This window comes from Anser brachyrhynchus, assembly GCF_964034855.1.
Source record: "Anser brachyrhynchus genome assembly, chromosome: 19".
Lineage (NCBI taxonomy): Eukaryota > Metazoa > Chordata > Aves > Anseriformes > Anatidae > Anser > Anser brachyrhynchus.
In genome coordinates, this window is record NC_137712.1 from 2988222 (window position 1) to 3004358 (window position 16137).

At 57.8% G+C, this 16137-nt stretch overlaps 1 protein-coding gene across 9 annotated transcripts in view; it reads left to right on the forward strand.

Annotated features, from left to right (window-relative positions):
• KCNT1 (potassium sodium-activated channel subfamily T member 1) overlaps positions 1-14503 on the forward strand; it is a 72515-nt gene extending 58012 nt beyond the window's left edge. For 5 of the 9 annotated variants that reach the window (XM_080562075.1, XM_080562077.1, XM_080562076.1 and 2 more), the window contains 16 exons: positions 553-702; positions 861-1099; positions 2017-2233; positions 2710-2815; positions 2895-3067; positions 3303-3374; positions 3689-3823; positions 4029-4140; positions 4551-4652; positions 4754-4837; positions 5230-5358; positions 5634-5654; positions 6474-6777; positions 8230-8292; positions 10712-10796; positions 10904-14503. In XM_080562075.1, coding sequence (XP_080418201.1) covers positions 553-702; positions 861-1099; positions 2017-2233; positions 2710-2815; positions 2895-3067; positions 3303-3374; positions 3689-3823; positions 4029-4140; positions 4551-4652; positions 4754-4837; positions 5230-5358; positions 5634-5654; positions 6474-6777; positions 8230-8292; positions 10712-10796; positions 10904-11024 — 2113 coding nt within the window. In that variant the 3' untranslated portion in view covers positions 11025-14503. The remainder of the gene's footprint in view (positions 1-552; positions 703-860; positions 1100-2016; positions 2234-2709; positions 2816-2894; positions 3068-3302; positions 3375-3688; positions 3824-4028; positions 4141-4550; positions 4653-4753; positions 4838-5229; positions 5359-5633; positions 5655-6473; positions 6778-8229; positions 8293-10711; positions 10797-10903) is intronic. The other 4 variants (XM_080562071.1, XM_080562072.1, XM_080562070.1 and 1 more) reach the window with 4 other exon arrangements.
• The last annotated feature ends 1634 nt before the right edge of the window (positions 14504-16137 follow it).

The following is a 16137-nucleotide window of genomic DNA, read 5'->3' on the forward strand; positions in this document are numbered from 1 at the left end:
GCGGCAGCCCCGGGGCGCACAGCCTGGTTGTTCCTGTGCAGATTGCCTTGCTGGAGGCCAGGAGTAAAACATCTTGTTTGTACCGAGCTGATCCCGCTGGCAGGAAGCTTGATTTACAAACCGCAAGGCTGGAGCCTGCAGGTTGTTTTGTGGGTTTGTATAAAGTGCAGCTGGAAGCAGCTAGGTGGGCCCTGGCGCGGGCCCCTTGCCCCTTAGCAGAGCCAGGACTTGCTGTGCTTTGTTAAAGTGAAATCAAAGAGTTACAAAACATCCTTCCCAGAGCTTCTCGCCCCATGCTCTGAGCTGTTTGCCAACACTGGCTCTCAGCCCTGCCTCCGCCGCTCCCCTGGGAGCCCTCATTAAATAAAAAGGCACTTAAAGTCAGAGATCTAAATGAGCTCAGCCTCAGCCTGGAAGCGCTGACAGCTCATCACCGCCACCTCCCTGCTGTTGGACCAGGTGGCAGCTTCAGCACCCCTGGGTGCTCCCGCAGAGCAGGATGGTGCTGTGCCGGCTGCGGCCCCGTCCCGGCACGCGGCTCTGTGCTTGCAGGGAGGGCCAGGAGTCCCCAGAGCAGTGGCAGAGGATGTACGGGCGCTGCTCAGGCAATGAGGTCTACCACATCCGCATGGGCGACAGCAAGTTCTTCATGGAGTACGAGGGGAAAAGCTTCACCTACGCCGCCTTCCACGCGCACAAGAAGTGAGGACTGGGGGGTGGCAGGCAGAGCTGGGGTCAGGGACAAGGTGCTGGGAGCAGCACCGGGGCTGGAGGGTGCTTTGAGGTCCCTTCTGCAGGGACGAGGCCCTTGGAGAGGCTTTTCTCTGGCTTTGAATGCCCGCACCACGCTCCCATCACAGGTACGGTGTCTGCCTGATCGGTATCCGGAGGGAGGAGAACAAGAGCATCCTGCTGAACCCCGGCCCGCGGCACATCATGGCCGCGTCCGACACCTGCTTCTACATCAACATCACCAAGGAGGAGAACTCTGCCTTCATCTTCAAGCAGGAGGAGAAGCAGAAGAAGAAGGGCTTTGCGGGCAGGGGCACCTACGACGGCCCCTCCCGCCTGCCCGTGCACAGCATCATCGCCAGCATGGGTGAGTCCACGGGGCCCCCTTCTCCACCCCCTCCCAGATCACCCCACCAGCAAAATACACACAGGTCCCTGCTCCTAGCATCCTGGGTGCTCTCAGCAAGCCCCAAAAAAAAATCACCATTAGAGCTTGTGATACCCATTACCATTAAGGATATTTGTCTGCAGAAATCCCCCACGTCCTGGCTGGAAGAATGAATACTGTTGGCCTCCTCTTAAATCATGTTTATGATTCACAACCCGATGAGCAGCGTGGTTTGCTCTGCAGCGAGTGGTGCAGTTTCTCAAATAAAAAAATGCCATGAGTCATTGCTCCCAGCCTGCAGCTGGGAAGACCAAGTTGTGGGGTTGTCCGGAGAGGCTGCGCTGCAATAGCACATTGTACTTCAGGCAAATAATTTATGCATTTATATTCATGAGCAGCAATTTGCGTGATTATCCCACAGCAAGCCACAGAGCGCTTTGCTGAGCAGCGCTCGTCAATGTTCTCGTTAGGTGGCTTGTTCGCAGAGGGACTTTTTCAGAAAGTGCAATGAGAGAGAAATTGCCCAAGTGCGAGCGGGCCCAGCCCCACGGCTGCTGGGGGAGGAGGGCACCCAGCCCCGTGCTTGGCTTGCTGTGGAGCTCCCGGCTTTCACACCCATCTGAAAGTAACTATTTGGTGAAGATTCAGATGACAGCCTTGGCTGGGGTTTCCAACTGAGGCCAAAACCTTGATGGCCATGATTAATAATCCATAAATACATCTGGTTTTTAGGAGGTGCTGGAGCATGGGGGCATCCAGCTTCTCTGGTTCACCTTGAAGGTCTTGGGTGGGCGGGGTGCGTGGTCCCCCCAGGGCTGACGGGCTCAATGCTGTGCTGTCTCAGCTCCTTCCCCTCCTCATAGAGCGCGCTGTGCTTCCTTCCCCGCCGCGTCCAGGTACAGTGGCCATGGACCTGCAGAACACCGAGTGCCGCCCCGCCAACAGCAGCAAGCTGGCGCTGCCGGCGGAGAACGGCTCGGGCAACCGCCGGCCCAGCATCGCGCCCGTCCTCGAGCTGGCCGACACCTCGTCCCTGCTGCCCTGCGACCTGCTCAGCGACCAGTCGGAAGACGAGATGACGCAGTCGGACGAGGAGGGCTCGGCGGTGGTGGAGTGAGTTGCCCGCGTTCGGTCGCGCCATCCCTCATTGCAGAGAGGCACAGACGCTTTTTAATTTGTGCCCATCTTTAAATGAAAATTGCTGCTTCTGGTCCAATCAGAAATGCAAATTATGATTTCTTAAGAGCTGTTAACCGAAACCAAATCTAAAAATGGGCCTGGAGGTCTTTGCTTCTTTGTATGGCTTAGCGTCCCCCTCCTCTCCTGGAGTTCACTGTCCTGTCTCCCTTGAGCCATGCTTGCTGCTCCTACCTGCTGTGTTCTCTGCCTGTGCTGGGAACATTGCCTATTTGCAATCTCAGGACCCTTTGCAAAACAAAAATCGTTCCTAAGTATGTGTCTTTTTGGACATTCCTATCTCATGCAGGAGAGTTTTGCAAAACATTTGCCAGTGATGTGTATGAGTCCTGGGTCTGTAACTCTAAAGGTTTTTCCAAGTGTCTGAGTGCTGCAATTTCTCTCTGCTGCAGGTACGTGAAAGGCTACCCACCGAACTCCCCCTACATCGGGAGCTCCCCAACCCTGTGCCACCTTTTACCCGAGAAGGCCCCGTTCTGCTGCCTGAGGCTGGACAAGGTGAGCGGCAGCGCTGGGGCCGAGGCGGGTGATGGCCGGGGGCTGCCACGGGTCCCCGAGCTGCCTCCCCTCCCCGCAGGGCTGCAAGCACAACAGCTTCGAAGACGCCAAGGCCTATGGGTTTAAGAACAAGCTGATCATCGTGTCGGCAGAGACCGCTGGCAACGGACTGTATAACTTCATTGTCCCCCTTCGTGCGTACTACCGGTCCCGCAAAGAGTTAAACCCGATTGTGTTGCTTCTGGACAACAAGCAAGTACTTCTCCGCAGATGCTTTCCATTGCACCGAGCCCTTCCCTGTAATACCTGGGGCATTTCACACCGCGTGGGGACCGGGCAGTGGGGCAGGGGAGGCAGCGGCACCGCCAGGGTGCCCCTCGGCCGGCGGTGGGGACACCGCTGTGCACGGTGCTGTGCGCGGTGCTGTGCGCGGCCCCTTACTCCATGCAGCTGCTGACCCCCTTGCTTTCTGTTGCTCTCCCTGCAGGCCAGAGCACCACTTTCTGGAAGCCATCTGCTGTTTCCCCATGGTTTACTACATGGAAGGCACGATCGATAAGTAGGTGTTTCTGCCCGTGGCCGTTGTTAATGGCATTGCTGTCTAAAGGCACTGCATTTACCCAGTCCTGACACCTGCATGCTGGGGGGGGGGAGATGTGCTCCCAGCCCCTCACCCTCCCGTCCCATGGGTCGGCTGCCACAGAGCCGACCCCGCCGTGGGTTTCTCGGGTTGTGGAGCAACCGGTAGCTGGGTTGTGGCCGGTAGCTGGGTGCTGGTGGCGAGGAGGCGGCTGGGTGCGCGTCGCAGCGCGCTGCCTCCCTGTGTCCTTCCCAAGGGCTGACCCCGCGCTCTTCTCTTTGGGGACTGCCCAGCCTGGACAGCTTGCTGCAGTGCGGCATCATCTACGCCGACAACCTGGTGGTGGTGGACAAGGAGAGCACGATGAGCGCGGAGGAGGACTACATGGCCGATGCCAAGACGATCGTCAACGTCCAGACCATGTTCAGGTGGGGGGGGGCAGCCACGGCCGAGCCCAGGGGGTACAGGTGCTGCGGGGAGAGGTCACAGCGGCGCTGGGAAGACACAAATCTCTCCCACTATTTCTGATCTCAGAAGGGCATGGGGGAGGTTTGGTTTTTCCTCGGGCTGTACGTGCGGGCAGTCCCTCGCTTCTGAGGCGGCCGCTGGACCACAGGTCTCTTCCCATCGCAGGCTCTTTCCCAGCCTCAGCATCATCACGGAGCTGACCCACCCCTCCAACATGAGGTTCATGCAGTTCAGAGCGAAGGACAGTTACTCGTTAGCCCTTTCCAAGCTAGAAAAGGTAAGGGAAAGGCTTCGCTTCCTGGGAAGGCAGTGCTGGGTGCAGGGATGTTGAGCAGTGGCCTCTGGGCTCTGACTGCAGCGCAGTGACTGTGCTGAGGTCTTCTGGCAAGGGGGAAATGCCCCTAAACCACACACTGAGGCACATCAAAGCGCCACATCCAGCCCGTGTCCAAAAAAAAACAAACCGGTGATGATGTCTCACACGTTTCCATGGAGAAAATCCCTCTTTCACCCAGTATGAGGGATGCTTCCCCGCCTCCCTGCTGGCACCTCCGGAGTCACTCAGCTGGTGTCCTCCCATTCTCACTGCGCGTGGGGGAGGCCGTGGGGTTTTGCTTCTCTAAATGCCCTGGGAGGACGGGAACAAAATCGCACCGAGGGCGCTCCCCAGACCCCTTCTGCTTCCAGAAAGAGCGCGAGAACGGCTCCAACCTGGCCTTCATGTTCCGCCTGCCCTTCGCGGCCGGCCGGGTCTTCAGCATCAGCATGCTGGACACGCTGCTCTACCAGGTGAGCGCCGCGGGAGCCCGGCGGCTGGGGGGCAGCGCGTCCCCCTGCGAGTGCCCCTGCAAACCTTTTCCCCGCCTTCCTGCCCAAACGTCTCCCCGCAGTCGTTCGTGAAGGACTACATGATCACCATCACCAGGCTGCTGCTGGGCCTCGACACCACGCCGGGCTCCGGCTACCTCTGCGCGGTAGGCGCCAAGGCTGCGCGTGCGGGCATGGGGGGGTCCCCTTCTGGGGGAGCGGGGTGGGGGGCAAAATGGAGCAGAACGGGGCAGCTCATCGCTCCCAGCATCGCGTGAGGGCAATCTCAGGGCTCCCAGAGCCCCGAAGTCATACAAGCACAGGATCATTTAGGTTGGAATGGACCCGTAAGATCCCCAAGTCCAACCACCTCCTAACACGGCCATGTCCACCTCTGAGCCACGTCCCAAGCCCCACAGCCGTACGTCCTCCTTTCGGACGGGAGCTGCCCCTGATCTTTTTGGGGCTTCCTTTCGGGTCTGGCACTGCTGTGCCTGGGGGAAGCCCAGACGCAGCCCCAGGCGCTGACGGTGGTCGCTGTTTGTGCTCTGCTGCTCAGATGAAGATCACGGAGGACGACCTGTGGATCCGGACGTACGGCCGCCTCTTCCAGAAGCTCTGCTCCTCCAGCGCGGAGATTCCCATCGGCATCTACCGCACGGAGTCGCACATGTTCGCCACCTCCGAGGCAAGGGGCAGCGCGTGCAGGAAGGGGCTGGGGGTGTTCCTGGCCCCATCCACAACTTGGGGGCGTTTTCTGGCTCCTGGGGCCAGCTCGGTGCAAATGCTCCTATCTAAAAGAGAAGCATCTCAAAGAGGTGCCTGCAGGCGAGCAGGGGTGGCCTTTATCAGCAATCCAGCACATCATGTCATTAAATTCCCAGGGGCCAGGGGATGCTGCACACTGGGGATGCCCATTTCCTGTGCTGACCCGTCTTTCCCCTCTTTTTTCCCCAATTGCAGCCCCACGACATCAGAGCGCAGGTGAGTACCATTTGCTCCCAGTCTTTGGGCGCTAGGTCGGTGGTGGGGAATTCCCTTGGGATTATCAGCTCCTCTGCCAGGCCCCCCCGCAGCACGGGCGCTGCTCCGTGGGCGATGTTGGGGCTGGTTTGTGTGCACCTGGAGCCCTCCCCTCGCCTTGAGCCCCTCCTGCGGCTCCGGCACGGCCCCGGCAGCCGGGAGGTGTAATTACACAGCACAGGGAGCAGGAGCGAGCCTGGCCCCACTGTGAATACCTTTGGTTTTGAGCTTTGTAGAAGCAGCTGCAGGGAGCTGGATGCTGACATTTAATTACATACGATCCTGTTCGTTCTTAGAGGTGCTTTAATCCACTTTATTCGAAAATTAGTGCTTACCAGCGGGGCTTTCTGTGTCAGATGTGGCAGCGCATCTGCTGCAAGATGTCGGAGAGGAAGACGAGGGCAATTCTGCCACTTGGGCAGCCAAGAGAGAATTGTGCTAGTGGAGATTAGCTAGCAGGCACCCATTATGCCCCATGGCCGATGGTGTTCTGGAGTGCTTACCCCACGCCTGCTGCCCATGCAGCTTTAGCAGCACCGAGATGATGTGCTGGAGGAGCATGGAGGTGGGATCCCAGCCCACCGGAGACGTCCTACCCTGTCAAGAGACAGGACTGGCTCTTCTTGCATGGCCAGGGTGCTAAGAAGCAGCCGTTCCCGAGGCAGGCTCCGTCCCGAGGACGGGTCCCGTGGTGCGGGGTGGGCCGGGAGGCAGAAGCCCCCGCACGTGCCCCTGGGTGCTCCGCCACCCTGCTCCCCCCGTCACCTGCCGGGCTTCCAGTCACAGATCTCCATCAATGTTGAGGACTGCGAGGACACGAAGGACGTGAAGGAGCACTGGGGCATCAAGACGAGCCACCACAGGAACTCGTGCTCCAGCGACCAGTCCGAGCACCCGCTGCTGCGGCGCAAGAGCATGCAGTGGGCGCGCCGGCTGAGCAGGAAGGGCAACAAGCACTCCAGCAAGACGGCCGAGTGGATCAGCCAGCAGCGGCTCAGCCTGTACCGGCGCTCGGAGAGGCAGGAGCTGTCGGAGCTCGTCAAAAACCGCATGAAGCACCTGGGCCTGCCCACCACCGGGTACGGTAAGTGCCGCTCGGTCGCGCTTCCCTGCAGCAACGCGCCCCGTGGGCTCCGCAGGTAACTCCAGCGTGCCCGAGCCCCATGGATGATGCCGGGGCCCGTCTCCATTTGCAGTCCTGTCCCTTGGGGTGGGCGCACTTCTCGTCAGCTGCCAGCCCTCCTCCTGCACGCCCTGCGCTGCTCCGGGCAGTGACCACCATTCCCAGGACAGCCCCGGTGGGGATCTGAGCCTGCGGATGGATGGGGGGGCGCTGGGCAGCCTGTAACACAGAGCCCAGGTTGGCTCAGCGTTTGGCCCGGCAGGAATGGCGTTAAGGAGACACCAAACCCACTGCCCTTAAATCAGCAAAACCCGAGAGTCCCGCCCCGTAGCGCCACAGGGAGAAGTGACCCCCGGTGGGCTGGTGCAAGGCCCCGGTGTCGGTGTTGGCTCCTCACCCTTCACCAAGCGTCTGCAGAGGAGGTTTCGGTAGCGGCAGGGCCGAGGGCTTTGCTTCATTGCGTGTGACCGCAGTGTGTGTCGCTGTGCGTGCGGCTTCGTGGTGTCGTCAGCGCGCAGGGTCCCTCTGTGCAGCCGCCTTCCTCGTGGGGTCTGCCGCCCAGCGCCGCTGCTGGAGCCTGTCTGCCTCCCCGGGCGGGTCCCCGGCCCCCGGTCCCGACGAAGCCCTCACCCCGCGGCTTTCTTGGTTCGTTTCGTCCTCTCTTTCCTTCGAGCCATCCTGTGCTGCTGCCTGTCTGCTCCATGCTGGACGAGCTTCCATCGCCACGGCCAGGCCCCCGCGCACGGCGCCGACCCGGGGCCCCCCCCGGGGTTTTGCTGCCCGCCGCTGGCTGATCCTTGCAGCCCGCAGGCGAAGTGAATGACTGTGGGGCTCTGCAGCGCTGGGTGCTGGGCACTGGGTGCTGGGCACTGGGTGCTGAGCGCTGGGCGCCTCCCCACCCCAGGGCTGCTGGACACGGGGTGTGCGGGAGCAGTGGGGACAGGGCCGCGTGCAGCTCGCAGCGTAGCGTTCGCCTCTCTGTGTCCCTAAGTGGTCCCCGGAGCTCCTGCGGCTCATCCCGGGAGCCTCCCAGCTCCCTTCGGCTCTGCTTCAGGGCCTGCAGCGCGGCTGATGGCACTCGCTGCCCGGAACGCTGCTGCAGGCGGGCAGCTCCACGCAGCTCCAGCACCCCCGGCCCCGCAGAGAGCACGGCAGGGAAGGGCCGTCGGTGGGGATGGAAAGCTCCCCGGCCACCCCGGGACAGCGCAGGGACACGGCGTGTCGCCTGCCAGCCTGGACACCGTGGCGTTTTTGGAAGAACACCTTGCTGTGCCTGCTCTCCCCTGCCTTGGTCTTTTGCTCATTTAATTGCTGAAGTGCAGGAGCTCGTCTCTAATATTTGCCGAATCATGGCTTGCTGACCTCTCTCTCTCTCTCTGTTTATGTCTGTGCCTTTCCCTGTATGTTCTGTAGAGGATGTAGCAAATTTAACAGCCAGTGATGTGATGAATCGGGTAAACCTGGGATATTTGCAAGGTAATGCTCTTTCCCTGGGAGTCACGCGTGACTCACGGCGTACAGCGTCCAACAAGATCATGCCAGCTAAGCCCAATCCACACCCTTGCCGTTTTTCACCTTAGATATTCGAGCCTTTCACACACTCATCTGTTGGGTGGAGGTGGAAAACCAAAGACCGTCCTGCAGCTGCGGGGCAGACGCAAGGCTCTGTGGAGTCAGGAGACAAAGAGCACAACTTCCCTAGCCGAATTCATGCAAGGAAGTCACAGCCCGCAGCTGTCATTAACAGCCACCTCCTTGCATTGCTCTGCAAGTTGGCGTTGATCTGTAAAGCCAGAGGCATTTCTAGGAGGGGATTTTGGGCTCCTGGTGGGCAAACCAGCGCCACGTGCGCTGGGGATGGAGCGGGACGGCAGAGTGCGGCCGCTCGCCTCCGTGCTGCCTGCATCTCGCTGTGAGCTCCATGGCTCTGTAGGGTTTGGAAAGCCCTGCTTCATCCCAGGTTTGTGTTTGGGAGAACACCGTGTTTGGCAGCCCGCAGGTCCCAGCAGTCCCCCCAGGCCCAGCTCGGGGCTGGGAGGGAAGGGTCGCGGGGCAGCCGTGTGGGCCCAGCCCTGCCGTGGGCGGCTCGGCGCTCGGGTCTCGTGCTCGGCACACGGCTTCTTGCGGTGGGGCTCGGGAGAGCCTAGAGGTCAGCCACAGCCCAACCGATCCATATTTTAGGCTTCGCTAGCCCATGCTTAAGGTGAAAAGTTGGCATTTTCCTATCAACCGCGTCCATCACCAGAGAACCAGCCCAGCCGTGGCTCATGGAAGCCCCGCTCCAACTCGGTATATTGCCAGCTGCTCTGCGGAGCTCAGACCTCGCTGCTTTTCCCCCCCCCTCCCTCGGCAGCGTTTTGGCTCCGTGAGCCGCGCTGCGGGGTCCTGGCACCGGGAGCCCACCGGGAGCCACCCCCACCAGCACCCGTCTGCAGCGGGCGCATCGCTAGCGTGGGAGCAGGAGCTGCAGATCCCCCCCACCCCCCCCAAAAAAAAACCTACCTGAGGGTGCCAATGGGCCGAGCCCTGCCTGGGTGCAAGGGACACTGTGGCAATATACATGGTGGGTTTGGCAGCGCTGCATGGGGGGGGGGGGGGAAGGAATAGGTGCTTCCATGGCGCAGGAGAACCTGCGGTGCCCTGGGGACCCCCGTCACGGCGCACCCCGCGGGTCCCGCGCTCTGTGTGCGCCCCCAGCGTCGCCATTCCCCGTCCCTGCCTCGCTGTAAGGCTGGGCACTGGGACGGCCGAGGGCTCTCAGCGGTGGTGGGACCGATGAGAGCAGCAAAGGTGGCCCCTGGGGAGGGGATGAGCAGCAAAAAGCAGGAAGGGGGGCAGGGAGGGGGTCCATGCACAGACCCTTCCCACATCCCCCTGCCCGCCCTGTGCCGGAGGTTGCAGCCTGGACCCAAGCTGCTCCTCGCCCACCGTGCACCACCGAGCACGCGCCCCATGGAGCTCGATGTGTCCCACTGCCCCCCCCCAGTGCTGCTCGGTGGGGGGGGGTCACGCAGAGCCACCCGTGCCGGCGTCCCGGTGAGCAGCCTTGCAGCGAGCCCGTGTCCCGCCGCGCTCATCCCGCCACCCCCGCACCCGTCTGTCCCCCACCATCCCCTTCGTCCTGTCCATCGCACGCCCTCGCTGTGCTCCCGCTGCTACTTGTGTCCCCTGCCCCTCCCTGGTGCCTGCTCCCCCCCCCCCCCCATGATCTTGTTTGGTAGCGAAGGGCCCCGCGTGCTCGGGCAGGCGTCGCGGCGGCTCCGTGCCTTAGGGCCGTCCCCAAAGGGCATCGGTGGCTGGGAGGCGCCACGGCAGCGGTGTCCCCCGGGCAGGAGCAGGGAGCGATGGCTGAGCGTAGCGCTCTTGCTGGAGGGTGATAAATTCAGCAGTGCGGCGAGGGAAGGAGGTGGCAAACCATTGTCGCGGCCCTGGGGCGGGTGGGGGGGGGGGGGGAGGTGCCCTGAGCAGGTGCTTGGAGGCGTTGCGCTGTACTTAACGCGGCAAAACTAACGTCTTTCCTTCTTTTGCACTAAAACAAGGTAAGACACCTTTACTTATTCCTTTTGGGGGGGATTTTTAAGCGAAGAGTCTGCGAGTCCCCTGGCTGGGGAGTGGCTGCGGGGCACGGGAGGAGGTGGTGTCAGTGTTCCTGGTGCTCGCCGGGCGCAGTGGCACGGCCCCGCAAAGGGACCCACGTGCTGTCGTGGGGACCGGCTGTGACCCCGCTGGGCTGGGGATGCTGCAGGGGGCTGTGGGAGCCGGGGCTGTCAGGTTGTCCTCTGGGGTGTCCATTGGGATGTCCGCTGGGGCATCCATCGGGGCGCCCGTTGGCACGGCCACTAGGGCATGGTGCCGGCCCCGCTCGCCCTCACCATCCCCTTCCCTCCCCTGGCAGACGAGATGAACGACCACCAGAACACCTTGTCCTACGTGCTGATCAATCCTCCCCCGGACACGCGGCTGGAGCTCAACGACATCGTGTAGGTGCCACCCACTAACCCCCAGTCCAACCCCCAAATTGGGGGGGGGGTCTCCACGCACGGGGCTGAGGTGCAGCCCTGCAGCGTGCCCGGTTTCTGCCTCGCAGGTACCTGATCCGCTCGGACCCGCTGGCGCACGTGGCCAACGACGGGCACAGCCGCAAGAGCAGCTGCAGCAACAAGCTGGGCCCCTGCAACCCCGAGACGCGGGACGAGACCCAGCTCTGAGCACAGCCCCGGGGCCCGGGGGCGAAGGGAAAGGAAGGGAAGGAAAGAAGGAACGAAGGAAGGAAGGCTGCTGCCCCGCGCTGGAGCCGGGCGATGCCCAGCCTGGCTGAGAAACGCCCCGGAGGGACGGGACAGACGGCCAGCTGGCAGTCACCCGCGTGGGTGTTTTTAACATTTTCTATGAATACCGCAACTAGTGAGAACGTCTTCGCTGGTGCTGGTGGGATGTGTCTGAAACCACAACTGAGGCTGCTCAGCAGGAGGATGCAGGTCGTTCACAATTTTTGGGGCACCGCTGATACAAGAGAAGCCACCCTGTGCTCACCCTGCTCCTCTTTTGCCAGACATCCCTGAGGGATACCCAAAATGTGGCTCTTTCACCCCAGCGTTCCCCCTGTCGGCTTGCTGGGTGCTGCCGGGAGCTGCGCGGAGGCGCTGGGGAGGACGGGGCAGGTCGTTGCAGCCCCCTGCAGCGCCCTGGCGGCATCTCCAGAAACCAAACCACACCAAAAAGACAAAAACGGACCCAAAGCCGTGCCAGACGTCTGCCATGGGCCTTGTCGCACGTGCCCAGGCGTAGCCAAACCCTGGCTGCAGCGGCTGCCACGCCGGGTGTCGCGGTGGCTCTTGGCAGGGCGCGCGATGCTGGCACCGGCCACTGCTCCTGGGGCTCAGCACCAAAGGCACCGAGGGCAGGGATGTGTCATGCTGCCCCTTCCCCTCGCCCCCCCCACTTCCCAGGTCCTCGCAGTGCTGTTTGTACCCAGACCCCGCATGCCAGCGGCTCCTGCCCGCGGTGGCGGTGCGTGGACGCATGGCCCGGCCTCGCCGCGGCACCGCGCTGCTGCCCGCCCGCCCCGGCTGAGCGGCACAGACCTCTGCAGCAGAACACGAGATGTATTTTCCATCTATTTTTGCACACTTTACAATGTCGACGTGTAAAGGTTTTCTTTGACTGCCAAGTAAATAACCGAGCTGGTAACTTTATATACTTTTACATTCATATGTTAAAACTTAAATGTGATTTTTTTTTTTTTTTATTTTTTTTTTTTTTGGATGAGAAGCCTGTAAAGCACAATGTGGCCGTGCCATCCCGGCAGCATCCCAGTCGCTGCCAGGCGGGTGGGCTTTTGCCGTTACCATCTGCCAGTCCTTCTCCATGACACACAATAAAAGCTGTTTACAAAAAAAAACCTGTTAAAAACTGCGGCACCTCGCAAAGTGGGTTGAGCCAGGCCAGACCTTTGTGGCACCTGAAAAAGGAGGAAAATTCCAGCCCTGTGGAAGCTGTTAGAGGCCTTTGGGAGGAGGAAAAAAAAAAAAAAAAAAGGCCAGCTGGTAGTCAGTAGGGCTTCTGCATGCTGATGGTTGGACGGGCTCTGGGCTTGGTCTTGTTGTAATCCTAATTTTTGCCGGTTTGCTGGCCACGAGGCCCTGCACGACCTGCAGCCAGGCAGCCCTGCCCCTTCCCCTGCGCTTAGACATGGGCACAAACAGAACCATTTCCGATGCTTTTTACTTTTTTTTTTATTTGTTCGTTTGTTTTTAACTATTTTTTTTTATCTTGTTGGCTCTGGCAGACACACGTTTTATTTATTTCCGTTTGTACCTTGTCATGCCAAAAATCTGAAAAAGGTTTTTGCAGGCAGAACGGCGAGAGCAGCTGGGGGGGGACAGAAGCGCGAGGAGGGGGCTGCGCCACGTGAGCCTCGCGACGCTCTGCCACCGCCAGAAGCGGTGCGGTTGGGTGAGCCTGGGGAAGAGCCCCAAGAGTTTCCAGCCCTGCTTAGCCCCTGGGGACAGCAGAGCAAAGCAGAGCTACGGAACCAAAACTCGGCGTGGGTGATGCGATGCTCCACGTGCCGACCCCCTCGAAGGGCCCGTCCTGTGTCCGGCTGCGGTGTGCGCGGGGCCAAACGCCCCCGGTCGGCTCAGCGGAGCTATGTGGGGCACCCACAGCCCCACGGCCCCAGGTTCAGCCACGTCAAACCTCCTTAAACCCTCCTAGCACGGTGGGGGAGGCTGCAGGGGCTTCGTGAGCGTGCCGAGACAGCCGCCCTCGCTGTGCCTGCGTGCCACCAATGCTTCTGTTTAATGTATAAATACGTGTATTTAAAGAGAAAAAGCTGCGTGTATAAATCCTACTCATTTTGCATACGTTATTTCTATGGTGTAAATTTATAGCTGACATTCTAATGGGATGTTTAAAAAAAAAATAAAATCCTGTAGATACTTACCTGTGGTCAATGCAAGTCTAAGAACAAATGTTTAATTTTTTTCTAATTCTTTAGACTCGGTTACAATACTAATGTAAAAACAAGAATATTTATTTTTGTAACGGTCCTGGAAACACTGATGCATCAAAAAGAGTTGTTTCTGCTTATAAAAGGGCTGTCGTAGAGGGGCAAGCGCTGACGAAGTCGCACTCTTCAGTGGGGTTTGCGTGCTCTGGTGTGCGGCGGGTGCTGCCGAAGCAGCAAGAAGCAGGAGGTAGGGTGCACGGTGTGATGGCATGCCAGTTTTGCTTAAACCCAGTGGCTAAGCCATAACTCACCACAATACAAATATATATATATATATATATATATATATATATATATTAAAAAAAATCAGGTGGTTATTCTCATTTTTTTTTCCAGTTTACCTAGCAAAAAAGATGGCTTAACTATTCATGACCACGTGCCGAGGGATCAGCGCGGGAACAGCCAGCCCAGTCCCTGCAGGTTGTCACAGGTGGCACAGTTTTGGATAAAGGCCAGCTGGAAACGATAACCAAACGCAGAGCAGGTGCTGTGGGCTTTACCCCCACCTGGGGTGTCAGAAAGCAATCCTAAATCCTGGGGCCACCCGGGGTCCCTGGAGCAGCGCGGGCACCCCAGAGCGCGTGCAGCTCGGCCCTCCTGCAGCTTCTGTGGGAGAGGAAATGCCCTGCTATTGCTCCCAGTGTTAGGGAATAAACTTAGGAAAATGTAGCTTTCTAAAGGAAATATTTGTGCTTCGACGCGGACACAAAAGGCCCTGGGAACACAGAAATAGGCGAGAGCCGGGTGGGTGCGGTATTTCAGGTTTACTGGCAAACGACCCCGTTGCATGTTACACGTCCACTAACGGCTTCATCCTCTAAATATGGACTAAATCCATATATCGTGCATTAAAGCAAAACCAAGTATTCAAACAAATGTTAGGATATATTTATCTCCCGTTAACCCCCTTTCTACTTCAGCCTATATAAACATGTTTTTATTTCCCGAGTGAGGGACCTGTCATCTCTCAAGGTCAGCTCGTGCATGGGTTTTTATCAGCCACGGCAGATAAAAATCACTTCTTTCCCTCTCTGAGACCTAATTTTGTGACATGTTCTTCTGGGATGCACTGTAGACAGCCAACTGGAGATGTTTTTGTACAATTATTGTGAAGATGCTTCACATTTCTGTAAAGACAAATTAAAATAAAAGAGCTGCATGCAGCAACAATAGAAAGTGCTGTCCTGCCTGGTGGTTTCAGATTATTATTTTTTTAAGACATTCTAGAAAAATACTGCAAAAATTACAATATATTTATTTGCTGCTATAGGGAAAGACACAAATACTGAAGATAATTTGAGGCTTAACAAACATGTACAAAGGAGAAATTCAGCGAAGCCATCAAGTCACCCTGTTGTAAACTCTTCCTCGTCAAGGAGGAAAGCAGCACTGCAGCTCCCTGTTAAAATTATATCTTAATTGTTGTCTTTAAACAAAAAGTTGGTGAAATGGCTTCCAGTACAGCTGCACTGTGACGGTCACAACCAGCAGAGGAGCCGATGCCCGGGGTTGTTTCCACCAGCACCAAAGCAGCCCAGGCTGCTCCGGAAAGCCGCTGAGCAATCCCATGGGGGTGGTGTCCTGGGGGGGCCCACTTTGCTCCCTGTTGTTCCAGCTGGGAAGCAACAGCAGCCAGGCAGAGCTGCGTTTTGAAGGACTGCAGATCACCCAGAAGCTTCCAACTTCATCGCTTCTGCCCTTTCCAGCAGGGGGTGGGAGCTCTCCCGAGCACCGCGCTCCTCGGCCTGCCCGGAGCTCTCGTCTCAGCAATTCCTCGCCTCGCTTCACGTCCCACAGCAACAGGCACAGAAGGAGAAGAGAGGAAACAATACCGCCAAGTAACCAAAATTAATTTTAAAACTTTGCCATAGTTGAGAAAAATTAGTTTAACACTGAAAACTTCTTTCAGACAGGAAAAATCTAGAGCACTAAAATATACATTAGAAAGAAACAGTAATGGTAATGTTATCAAGAAGCAAAAAGCAAACTAAAACCATGAAAGCTATTTCACTTTAGTGTAAATTCAGTTTTAATAGAGTTATTCCCTGAAAGACACACATCCAAAGGAAATAAGTTCGCTCTTCAGTAAGATTTTCATGTAATGCTGTGCTAATTCTAGGGTTTTTCTAAGCTTCACACTATTCTTTCAAGGGGCTCATTTGAATTTAACAAATGCTGTATATTGAATTTTTAATCATCCCTGCTGCATACATCAGTTTAAGAAGCTTTCCCCAGAGTTTTTGTCCCCCCATTATAATAAATGTTATTTCTGAACAAGTTCAGAGAATTTATTAGACGTTACTGTGTAAGCCAGTATTTCAGCACCAAGATGTAATTTGAAAGTTGTTTTATTTTAGAACAAACAAGGGGCATTCTCTGAATTGCGATCCAAAGAAAACAGCAAAATTTCAGATGCGGCACGGGCAAGGTACGCACATTTTATTACATGTACGTTCCTCTTGCAACTCACAAAATCCGGGTCCCGTTCTTCTCGCTGCACTTCTCGTATATTTGCCCTGAGAGTTTGCCTGAGATAAAGCCTGGATGCCATGCGCTTCTGTCAGACAGCAAGTCGAGGCTCACTGTTTCCATCTTGGAGTTTCTGAAGCCCACGACAGAGGTGGATTTAATTGGGATTAAATTGCCTTCGTGTTGTGAGCGCTGACGGCTGCCTGTGGAGCCCCTCGTAGGATCTGTCACATCCACGCACCTGGGTGCTGCAAGAATGTGTTAAAACTAAAGCCAGGATCAGAATCGCCAGCCACAGAAAATTTAGGTCTCGTAACAAATAGGTAACACAAGAAAAAAAT